The sequence below is a fragment of the Nilaparvata lugens genome, chromosome 7 (genome assembly GCF_014356525.2).
Source record: "Nilaparvata lugens isolate BPH chromosome 7, ASM1435652v1, whole genome shotgun sequence".
NCBI classification, from domain to species: Eukaryota; Metazoa; Arthropoda; class Insecta; order Hemiptera; family Delphacidae; genus Nilaparvata; species Nilaparvata lugens.
In genome coordinates, this window is record NC_052510.1 from 49,058,415 (window position 1) to 49,070,788 (window position 12,374).

Consider the following 12,374-nt stretch of genomic DNA (forward strand, 5'->3'; position numbering starts at 1 on the left):
GGAAGTAATCGGTTATCAGAGTTGCCCTAACCATATACTAATTTTGAAGGTGTAATTTGATGGAAGCATCTACTCCTTGAACCCGTTATAGAGGCTGAAATAGTTGTTGGGGTATCTTGAATAACAGACAAAATTTGAATAGATTCTCATGTCGTTACAGTTTAGTAATGGTATTTTCAATGTATCCTAGTCAAAGAAAAAACAATATTTAAAACTCCTAAACCCTCCAGTTATAAATAAGCAATTTGAAGGGTGTAAAAAATAGATGTATGAAAACATTTTGAAAAAATTAGATGACAAGCAGTAATACTCATAGAGTAATAAGAATCAATAAGAAAATTAGTGTTATTTGAATTCAGAGAGAGTAGTTCTCTATCTCTATATAACTAAAATTCTAGGGGTGAATACTCCATAGGAGAGAGTGTGATTTGTTATAATTTCTTCAGTGTGTTTTGAAACATTATTCTATAATAAATTGTCCTTTCATTTTTAATCATGATCACTGATGTTGTTCATTGATTTATACTTTGAGATTTTTATCCTTGAATTTCACCAATTTGAAAAAAATGACAGAGCTTTTATACTCAAATTTCACCATTACATACATATATGGATTTTTTATGGATAGATGGAATAGACAAATCAACCAATCTCTAACAGTCTTATTATTAATTAAATCTCTTATTAAATCGTTCTTATTATTTACCAAATCTCCAACAGTCTTATTATTAATTCCAGTTTTCTTAGTATAATCCTATATATTTTATTACCAATTGAAATAAAACCAATACAGTTGTCAAAAACTGATTATTAATATAAACATTGTAGTTATTTTGATTGGAATATCCATTCAATCTCCATAAAAACAAGTTCCAAGTCCAAAAAAAAGATTACATGTTTTGATTGGCAAGTTATCAAATCACTATGATCACACTCTAGTCGAAATTTTCCGGTTCAACAATCGGTTTTGGAATGAATACTATGTAGTATGGTAATCACATATGCATGCCTCAAGACACAATCGGAGAAACAGGAAAAATGCAGTTGCTTGAGGCTAGAGGGAATGGAGTTGCACATGAGTGTTAATTTAGCTGATGAGGAAAATATTTCGTATTTGTTTGAGAGATTGATGACTAATGTTAGTGACGAGTGATTGAATTTGTCGTAGGTTTGAGCAGTAGGATCGTGGATTTGAATGTGGTGGAGAGGGAGAATGGAGATAGAAGAAGTGGGAATGAGAAAATGATCACTTCGTGGCGTCGTGTCACGTTCGGTCGGTTTTTCGGGGGTTGGCACCGCTCATCGCCTCGTACCCGATAATCCGGCACGACTTGAAGGGGGTGTCATTACCTGTAATTCGCCTCATGATTTGTGTGCCCCCCACACCTCCCCCCCTATAATTCCCGCCATGTTTGTTTTGTGTTATCCGTTTCCCTCCTATATCACTCACACTCTCTCTCTTGCACTCTTTCCCTCAGTCTTTCTATATATTTCTCTCTTTTTTTGGTTGGTGCAGTGATTTCTGTAGTCAGCTTGCAGCAGAAGATTATTTCAAAAACGATCGTGGTCGAGTTGTGTCTGCTTGCTTCTCCGTGGGAATAATTGATCGGATCCATCATACCGGCTAACTAGACACCTCTCCTCACCTGTCATCACCACATCTACTCTCTCTTTCTCTTGATGATGTGCATCTACCCTTGATCATCTTCTCATCACTGTATCACTCTCTCTTTCTCTTGAAGTGCAGCTACCCTCTATCATCATCTTCTCATCACAACTTCGTTTCTTTCTTCTTCATCTTCTACATTTTCTTTCACTCCTTCTTCTTCTTCTTCTTCTTCTTCTGCGCGCGCACACTTCACACTGGATGCATCGGTCTCCATCGGCAACCACAGGCATGCGCACTGATCAAAGAAACACAACAGGCGTGAGGTGGGAACAGAATGTTGGTGGAAAATTGAACAGTAAGAGCGGGTTGGAGAAAAGAAAGAAGCTGGAAAATGATGAGAACCTGTGGAAAAGTGAGAAGTGATGTGGGTGAGGAGAGTGAATCTGAGGAGTAGGAAGAGTAGGTACCCAGACTAGAGTGAAAAAAATCGACAGATTGTAAATGACGATTCAAAAACGAGATGGTCCTAGAGATAATGAAAATGAATAGATTTGATAGAAAAGTGAGGAGCGTATAATAAGTGTAGTGATAAGTTTTGTAATAATTATTGATGATAAGCAGTATAGTAATAGCAGTGGTGCGGGTTGAAGAATACTTGAAAAGATCAAATCTCAAAATAAGGGATGAGATGAAAATGCCTTGAAATTACTCATAATGTGGAAAATAAGGAAACAATATGGTATACATGCTATCAGCATTTTTTTAGGCTAGGCGCACACCAGTCAGTCAAGACAAGACAAGACATGATCAGACACGTTTAGTCACAATACTTCACATTGTTGCTTATGACGCAACTGCAATTAGACATGTCTTTCTTAGCAACTAATTGAAGTATTGTGACTGAACGAGTCTGATCATGTCTTGTCTTTACTGACTGGTGTGCGCCTAGCCTTACTCATCATTCACCTATCTCTTCCTGCTCCTAATCCATTAATATGAATCTCTCTTTCTCGTCCCATCTCATACATCTGTCATACAACTCTCCATCAAAAAGAAATAATGCAAAAAAATAATTCATTTTCTGTTTGACAAAATAATTTCTCATGTGGATTACAATAAAAGTGGAATACAATGTACAATTACACCAGTAGATTACGAATTAGAAGAATGTAGGGAATCCAGACCTTTCTCATGAGGTCATTTACATGCAGTAATGAATTATTTTTGTGTGATGTTCTATTATTTTTCGAATCTTGCTATTTGTTTCTTAAGCTATTGTTCATTATTATTTCATTGTAGCTCCATTATAGAAATCTAAAATTTTGTATTTTTTATAATAACAAATTAGAAATCTAAGTACCCTTTCAAAATTGTTCAATCACGACATGTTTCGGCTATATAATGCCATTATCAAGTCATTACAACTTAATGCTGTTATCAATCACAATTTCGATTTAAAGAAAGAAATACATATGTATTTTTTGTATGTTTTCCAATGTATCTGCTGGAGTTGTTTATTGCTTAACTGCTTGTTATTCTTATAAATATTGTATGGTACAGTAGCTCTTGTAGGTACAGTAAGTCTTGGGTAAGACATTATCTATATTATTTTTTCAATCAAATGTATTATTATCATATGTATTATTATTATTATATCATCATAAAATTGAATAAGAGGAAATTTTAAAAGTGGAAGATGGAAAAGATGAAAACTCTGACAGTGAAGGTTAGTGAGTGATGTTCTTTGGTGGCGGTAGTTTTTCTTGCCTCGTAAAGTTGCTCAGTAGGTACTGTGGTACTCAGTTTTGTTTCTTGTTCAGCTCTCATCACAATCTCACTGCTTCAATCACCTGTCTGTCTGCTACTCGCCGCCTGTCTACTATTTCTTCTTCTTCATCTTCTTCTTCTTCTTCTTCTTCTTCTTCTTCTTCTTCTTCTTCTTCTTCTTCGTCTTTTCTCCACACTCTTCTTTTTCAACATATTCAATTTCTTTTGCTTCTTTGCAGAAGTGTGAAGAACAGTCGTTGTTACTTTCAATTACCATTCTCATTGAAGGTCTCTAGTTTTTGTCATGTTCAAAGAACTGAGTTCATAACTCATGTGGATAACAAGCACGCTTTAACGCTATGGTGGTTTTTGTTGGCGATACTGAACTAATGAAATTACCTCTGCCTGCTGTTGAGAAGGGGATAACCCATGTATCATATGAACCAGATGATGTGTTGAAAAATTGATTAAAGATTCAAATTTAAACTACTTTTCTTTGATGAAGTATGTTTAGGACTCAGATCCAGGTTTTGCCTTTTTCTTAGCTGATGTTGACCACTCATGTCCATGACTCTGTTCTAGGGTTTGGATCAATTTGTTTTTAGCCCAAGAATGTCAACCCGTGTGTACGATCTTAGAAGTTACTTGGAAAATTTGAAGTCTATGATCACTCCTAGCATTCATAGTGTTATCGAACATTCAATTACCAAATCTCTTCGGTAGCTTTGTTTAGGTCATGTTCGGTTAAGTCACGTTTAAATAATTAGGTTAGGTTAAGTGGTTTTTGTTTATCAGGTTAGGTTTGGTAGAATAAGGTTAGCTATTGTTTGGATTTGTTGTCGACTAGTCTAAAACTTTTCCACTTTGAGTCAGATTAGGTTAGGTCAAAAACTAACCTAAAAACTCGGAGTCTAAACTAAAAACTCTCTACACTCGTGTAAAAAACATTGTTTTATAGTGGAAATTGACTTAATGATCAACATTATCGAAATTGGCCACTCGACAATTTTGTAGGTCTGAATTGTGTTCACATAAATAAGAAATTTTACCGACCATTGAGATTTAATATAATTCTAATAATATACTACACATTCACAATCGAATCACAAAATAAATTTTGAAAATTTCCTGGTCCCACTATTGAATTTGGCTTGCCAGTTGCCTTCTTGTGTACAGGACGTTTCCAACAGAGAAAGTGAATTTCATCAGCTGTAACAAATCACAAAAGTAGTCCATTTTTAAAAACCCTTTTAAAAATATATTTATTTATTTCCAATCACTTGAAAATGGCATTACTAGCCGAAACATGTCGTGACAACATAATTTAAAAAGGGTACTCAGATTTATATTTTTATTTACATAAAAATGGATTATCCAGATGGCGGTGAGTGAGACTCATTCCATTTCTCATCATTTGTGGAATGGGAAGCATTGATTGGAATCTGCAGAAGGATTGAGGAATGCTGACAATTAGAAATAAATCTCACTAACAAGGTTCTTGGTGAGGATCAATGAATTGCAATGTGGAAAAGTCGACTACATTATTTAATGACGTGCTATTCACTATACGAGTTTTCAAACTTTTATTGACATTTTAAAGCTGCTTACTGACTCAAGTGTCAGGAACACGCGCATTTCACTTGCCATCGCTACGCTTACTATATTATCTGTACCTTACTGTTTCTGTACAAATACCGATATAATCAGCTGATGATTAGTGTTCGTAGCGCTTGTTCGTGGCGCTCAAGTTTGCATACAGCTTGAAATCTACTTCTAAGTTCTAATCTACTTCTAGTATAGTTTGTATACAGCTTGAAATCTACTTCTAAGTTCTAATCTACTTCTAGTATAGTTTGTATACAGCTTGAAATCTACTTCTAAGTTCTAATCTACTTCTAGTACAGTTTGTATACATTGAATGAAAAAGACTAAGAAATTGTCAGAAAAACCACTGATTTATTGATAATTAGAAAGACCGGTTTCGGTTATTACACATTGTCAATCTCTGATAAACTAAAACTAAATACAAGAGCAGCAGAATTTATACTAGTAGGCGAGTACTGCTATTGGTCGAGGGCATGAACGCCTGCCCAATGGCAGGCGAATGCCTAGGCCATTAGCTAGGCCAATGCCTAGCTAGACAGTCTCCTCCCCCTCAACAGTGTGACAAAATGGCGGCTTAAGCAACAGAATCGCCATGATAATAAAATTTACTTTTAGTACAAAATAAGAACCAAGAAAACAAATATGAAAGATAATAAAACAAATATGTAAATGGAAAAACTATTGACTAATGTATGCTTACATGTTTATGATAAAACTAAATTCGTAGTGTTGTACTGGTTGAAATGAATCTTGTCATTTAAACTATACTGGGGATTTTCCTTAATTACTTTTGTTATTTCTAAAGCCTCTAGAATATTCAAAGATCTGCCTTTGTTATTAACATGCAGAAACTCAACATTCTCCTTAACTGTGAACTTGTGATTATTTGTTATCAAATGTTCTGCAAAGTTAGATTCCCCATTTTGTTTGTTCTAATCTCTGATGTGTTCTTTAATTCTACTTTTGAAACTTCTACCAGTCTGACCCACGTAACAAGCATTACAATCATCACATTTAAGTTTGTACACCCCGCTTTTATCCCAAATATCAATTTTGTCTTTACTCCAGCTAAATAGACTATTTAAAATCGGTTTGGTCTTGAAAGCAACATGAAATCCATTCCTCTTCAATTCCCTACCTATCTTATCAGATACAAGGCCTAAATATGGGATTGTTAACCAAGTCTTCTCCTCACAGTTTGAGCCTACAAAGCTAGAATGATTGAAATTGTCTATTAATTTTACTCAATAATCTGTCCACCATACTTCCTTCATACCCATTTGTGACAGCTATCTGTTTAATTTTAGTGATCTCAATATCAAAATCATGACAAGAATGAAAAGGAATGATAACATCAGTATGGGTTGGTTTTCTGAAAATAGAAAACTTGTGAAAACCAGTGCTATGATCTATTCTTAAATCTAGAAAATTCAATACACAATCCTGTTCTACCTCTACAGTGAATTTTATACTCTGATGTAATCCATTCAGATAGGAAAGAAAATTGTCTAGTTGTCTGTTACTTCCTTTCCATAAGCAAATAATATCATCAACATATCGAAACCAGTAAACAATTTTATCTTAGAAATGACTATTTTCAATTATTCTACTTTCTAACTTATCCATAAATAATTCAGCTAGGAGTGGTGAGAGGGGTGACCCCATTGCCAACCCCTCTCTTTGTTCAAAAAATCTATTGTTAAATTTGAAATAATTATGCTGAGTGCATAACTTCATCAATCCTATCAGTTCTTCTCTGAGTGTATGATCATTTATAGAGGCTTTCATTATTTCCTCAGCTCTTTCAAGACTTTCTCCCACCGGAATGTTAGTGAATAAATTAGTAACATCAAATGACACAAGTTTATAGGATGATAGAACAGGAATATGTTTTATATTGTTGACCAATTCCAATGAAGACATGTCTAAGGCTAGGCGCACATCAGTTAGTCAAGACAAGACAAAACATGATCAGATTCGTTAGTCACAATTCTTCATATTGTTGTTTATGACGCGACTCACACTGATTAGTCACTGCAATTAGAGATGTCTTCATAAGCAACTATGTGAAGTATTGTGACTAAACGTGACTAGTCTTGTCTTGACTAATCGGTGTACGCTTAGCCTAAAGGTGCGTACAAACTTATGCACCACGAACACATGCATTACATTTTTCATTAGCTGATGTTCTGCTTATTATATCTGTATCTTACTGTTTATGTACAAATACATAAAACATATATCATCAGATGATTGATAGCAGAATGTACGTGTTCGTGGCCCTTAATTCTTAAGGTGCATTTTCCTTTGTGCGTAAATTTTCGCAGTCGACGACTACAAGCATTGTTGACATTCATATTGTTCAAATTTTATTTCAAGTGTGCTAGAACAGCTGATCAAATAACTTTTCATGATTTGTCTTTATTATTAAAGAATTAAACATTTCTAAAGGTGCATACAGATTTACGCGCCGCGAACATGAGCAATTCACTTTTAATCAGCTGATGCCAAGCTTTTTATATCTGTATCTTACCGTTTCTGTAAAAATACAGATATAATCAGCTGATTAAAAGTGAATTGCTTATGTTCGCGGCGCGTATATCTGTACGCACCTCAATAATATCAACATATTGCCATTTAAAAGTATAAGCTCAACCTGCCCTATTAAAACATAATTGAACATAATATTTTAGGTTATGTAGACAAATTGAAATCTACCCAATCTGAGATTCTCTCCCTGTCGTGGTCGACGTCGGCATTTATGGACAAACGAAAACCCAGCTTAATTAGAATAACACCTTATGGTGGCACCTTATCACTTTAGTTTTACTTCATTTTTATAATCTTCTAAGTACAGTACTGTGAACTGATTCAGCGGCCTACCCAGACGGAGAGAGGAGAGCTGGGTAGATACACACTGTTTTATGGAATTTAATTAAATTAGGGTGATTAGGCTTTGTTGATAACCTACAACGACATGAATGGTATCAACACTTTCAGGATAGTCTCATATTGAGGCGACGGGACGTGACATGACGTGACCACATTCTGCTAGATGAGTTGATATAATATGATTATATTATTATGCTCACACGAGCTAGCTTTGTCTGACAGTGAACATTATAATGATATGATAATATAGGATCATATTATGATATTATAGTATCATATGATATTAACTCATCTATATAGCAGACTTGTGTCATGTCGCGTCTTGTCCAAATATGCAACTAGCCTTATAGAATGAAAAGAGAAAATAAGAAGGAAATAATTTGTCTGTACTATTCTATTTTTCAGTTTATTTTTCTTCAAGGTTTTTGGTGGATCTCAAATTTGATAAAATTGGGGAATAAAAAGGAATACAAGAAATACTTTTCCTATAAGTTCCTGCGTTTTTGTTTTTATCTATTATTCATTATTAATCATCCTGAACATTTCTTCAAAGAGATTTTTTGAACAGAAAATGGAATAAATGGAAATTATCCAATGAATTGGGTGAGGTACTCACATCTTTGAAGGACATGTAGTTGAGAGCAATGGTTCCATAAGGTCTAATCTCTAGGTTGGCATTGGCTTGAGTAACCAAAACATGCACAGTTTGCTTCAACCAGCGTGGCTTGTCTATCCATGGCAGTTTTAGAAGTGATTTTCGCAGTTTCTCATTCTGAAAGTTTGTAATTATCTAGTCAATATTTTTCAACACAAAGATAACTTACTTAAAAAAATAATAATAATAATAAGAAACTATATTATGAAAAAGTGCAATCAATATCTATTGTATGGCTGGGAAAAGTTTATTATCAAAACGTAATAGGACATAGAATTCTAGTTATTCATGGATTGGCATATTTTTATTATGAAGCCTACTGATAACATAACTAAATTTAATCAAAATCATAACCATATTTTTAAATTTCAATGAATGAATATAATTTATGAAGAGCTATGATGCAACCCATCCTTTTTTGATTTTGTTGTCAACCCTACCTGGTTGAAAATATGTTGTCCATTCTGATATACAAGAAACATTACCAGGTTGACACAGAGGAACATAAATGCAAAAGTGGCAGCTCTTTGAAATGTAGGCGACTGCAAAATAAGAGAAGTGAAATAATTCCAAGTGATTAATAATGAAATTATTATGATATAATACTGGATAACTGATGAACAAACAAATAAGTTGATACAAGTGAAGAGCCTAGACAGACTTTGATATACAATTATAATACTTTGAAATATAAATGTAATATTGAGATTGAATCAACTGCCTAGGGGCCTGATCCACATCTAGAAAACTAAAAAAATAGATGCATTTTACAATAATTTTGAAGGTAAATTAGCACTTGTTATAATGGAGATTTAGTTTTGTTCAATATTATTCTCTTCAAGATAGGATGAGTAGGATTCCAAGTTATTAGAAAATAAAAAGATTCGAAAAAACAATGTATCAGAAAATTCAGACTAGGAGTTCAAATAGAACTTTTTAAAATACATACTTGTACTAGACTCTGATGAATGTCTATTAGGCTATTGTATATTATGTATTTATATATTTTTTGCTTGTATCTCTTTTCCTATCTTATCTTTCTGCAATTTTCTAATATTGTATATTATTTATATATTTTTTTGCTGGTATCTGTTTATCTATGCTATTTTTATGTAAAATTGGTGTTGTACCGTTGGAAGTTGAAAAAAAATAAATGTCACATATCATGTACAGGCAACTCTTCTAAGATAAGAATGTATTGGAAGTTGGTACATATCAAAGGTAATTATATCATGTTGCCTGGAATTTGCGCCTTAAAGTTGGTCTAGCTTATTAGCAGAAAAGTTATTGAATAATTGGATTTTCACAAGTATGATGAAATACTGTTTTTACCTTCAGCATGAAAAAAGCATTAGTACACGAGTCCATGAATATAACAAGACCCACGCAACTGATAGTGAATTCAGAATTTTCAGAACAGGTCTTGAGGTTCCTGAAAAACGTACAATTCTTTATCAATAACAGTTCTTTTTCAATGTTCAATTCAGATTCGTTACTTATACCATAGAAAAAACAATCAAAATGTGTAGATTTTCTGTTCCCATACCTACATGTTCCCATCAAACCAAAATAATTAATTTTCCCATAGATTATAAACGATTCGAAAAGAACTGTATCATAATAAATAAATTATTATTAGTATTATAAATTTGGAAAAAAGTGAAATAGTACAAGGAGTATCCTTAGTTTTTCTATCCTGGTTAATGCTTTCTTGCAAAAATAACGAATAAATTAATAGAATAGACTTTGAAATATTATCGTAGCTACTGATGTACTATAATATAATAGTGGAAAGCCTCTACATAATTGACTATACAATAATATTTATAATATAACTTTTTTCACAAGAGAGTTTGATCACAAGAGTTTTGTCAACATTTGCAAATGAGTACTGAATAAATCAACTCCTAAGAGTCTCTGATTCAACTGATTGTCGATTTATCACCACTGAGGGCCGTTTGCACAGTATAGATTGCTAAACTCGATTAAGTTAATCTGAAAGTTTAAACTTGAATCGGTTTTCTCAGTGCATTTACTAATCCAGTTTAAGTTAAACTAGTTTAGCGTTAAGTTGGTAATAGAATGTCATCGTTTATAATATCAGGAAGGCTGATTTTTACAGGAAATTTGTTATTTGTTTACAAACTATCAGTAAATTGAGGTTATGTAGCTACTATTTACTTGTTCAAAATACACAGAGCTGTGAGCTGTATGGTAATAAAAGTGAAAAGCGATCAAGATATTCTTCAAAAAATATATTCTAGAATGTTTTTTAAAAAGCGATTTTGTTACGCTTAAATCTACTACGGTCTTCGTCGTTTATTAGAAATCTCTCGAAAGCAAAATATCTCAGTTATGTGTTATTAAAAATATGTTTCCTAATCAAAGACCACTGTTAAAAGTTGTCTTATTTTCTATCAAGTGGTTTATTTAATCAAATACTGGATTGGCAGTTGCTTCACTCAAGCAAAACCGTTAAGAAAATTCTCTATCATCCCAGAAATTTAAATCATTCGTTTTTGCCCAATTTTTCTCAGTTTTAAAATTTCTTCGCAGTCATCTTTATAAATCGCATTAAAAACTTCTATCAATTCCTCCATTATAATTATTTTTGCATTCAAATAATGATTCACTATAACCATAGCCACCTCTGAAACAAGGCCCCGGCCTACAATATTGCAATGTCGCAGCGTAGGCCTAGAATCTAATACATGATTGGCGAGAAAGATTTTTGAAAATACCAGCTGATATTTTTCACCAATCATGTATTAGATTCTAGGCCTACGTTGCGACGTTGCAATATCGTAGGCCAGGGCCTTGTATTAGAGGTGGCTATGCTATAACCTAAATTAATAATTATCATCTACAGAAGCATTAAAAACAACCATCGAAAAATAATTTACTATCAGCTGTTTCCCCATCAAATCTTTACAAAATAATGTCAAGTTAATCCAAATTATTTGGTTTAAACCTCCTGCTTTGGAGGTTTAAACACAATAAGTACAGAATGGAAACTTGTAATCAATCGCCTATCTAACCAATGCTTTTTACATGACGCCAATACTAAACACGTCACGTGACCTTGGGAAGTTCCAATCCCGGTCTTCTGATTGGCTCGTGGCAGTGAATGAGATCAATTGATCCGGATCATTAAAGTGATCCGAACCCACCATCAATACTATTACAATGCGGCGCTTCCTAACAAGATGGAGGATTTTAGCGTCAGGGTACTAGCCAAGTTTCCATACTGTATGTATACTGTGGTTTAAACTTTCCCAGAGTTTAAACTCAATACAGAGTTTAAACTGATACTGTGCAAACGGAATTTTAGTTTAAACCAAAAAAATCCAGATTTGGTTTAAGCTTTAGCTTAAACTTACACTGTGTTAACGGCCCTAAAACACTTACAATTTACATGCATAAAATAACATCAGATCATCACTCCTCTCGCAATTAACCACGTAAAAGCCAACGGTTAATTCGAACATAATCTTGAGTAAACAGATTAGGAAATAATGTATGATAATATTTGAAATTTTGAAAGAAACTCACCGTATGATGCGCTGATGACACCGCACTATTCTAGTCATGTCTGTCGTTGAAATCATTGCTACTGACAAAAAAGTCCTCCTCGATCAACGCAAACAGTTTCGTGATTTTTCGTGGTTTCAAACAATGCTCTAAAATACATAGATACATGGCAGATAGACACAGCAAATCCTTGTGAGCTCGCGTTGCAATATCGGCGCTTTCCAATGTTGGGATTGCCCTAATATAACAACCTAACACAATTGCGCCAGTTATTGAAATCAAGTAGAACCCAATTGAGTTTTTCAGCTGGTCGTA

The 12,374-nt window shown here is 33.7% G+C and overlaps 2 protein-coding genes across 4 annotated transcripts in view; one reads left to right on the forward strand and one right to left on the reverse strand.

Annotated features, from left to right (window-relative positions):
* Positions 1–12,374, forward strand: part of LOC111059681 (lysine-specific histone demethylase 1A) — a 449,197-nt gene that overhangs the window by 307,288 nt on the left and 129,535 nt on the right. The gene's annotated exons all lie outside the window — the stretch shown is intronic.
* LOC120352446 lies at positions 4,497–12,119 on the reverse strand. Its single transcript, XM_039433018.1, has 5 exons — positions 12,081–12,119; positions 9,861–9,960; positions 8,969–9,070; positions 8,490–8,645; positions 4,497–4,585 (listed from the first exon to the last, which is right to left on the reverse strand). Exons 1-5 carry the CDS (start codon positions 12,116–12,118, stop codon positions 4,514–4,516), a joined length of 468 nt encoding a protein of 155 aa, XP_039288952.1. The 5' UTR covers position 12,119; the 3' UTR covers positions 4,497–4,513.

Coding starts and splice junctions, on each gene's coding strand:
- LOC120352446 (XM_039433018.1), bottom strand. CDS start 12,118: ATGACTAGAATAGTGCGGTGTCATCAGCGCATCATACG. Junction 8,646..8,968: donor GACAACATATTTTCAACCAG/GTAGGGTTGACA, acceptor ACAAACTTTCAG/AATGAGAAACTGCGAAAATC. Junction 4,586..8,489: donor ACTACATGTCCTTCAAAGAT/GTGAGTACCTCA, acceptor GATTTGTTACAG/CTGATGAAATTCACTTTCTC.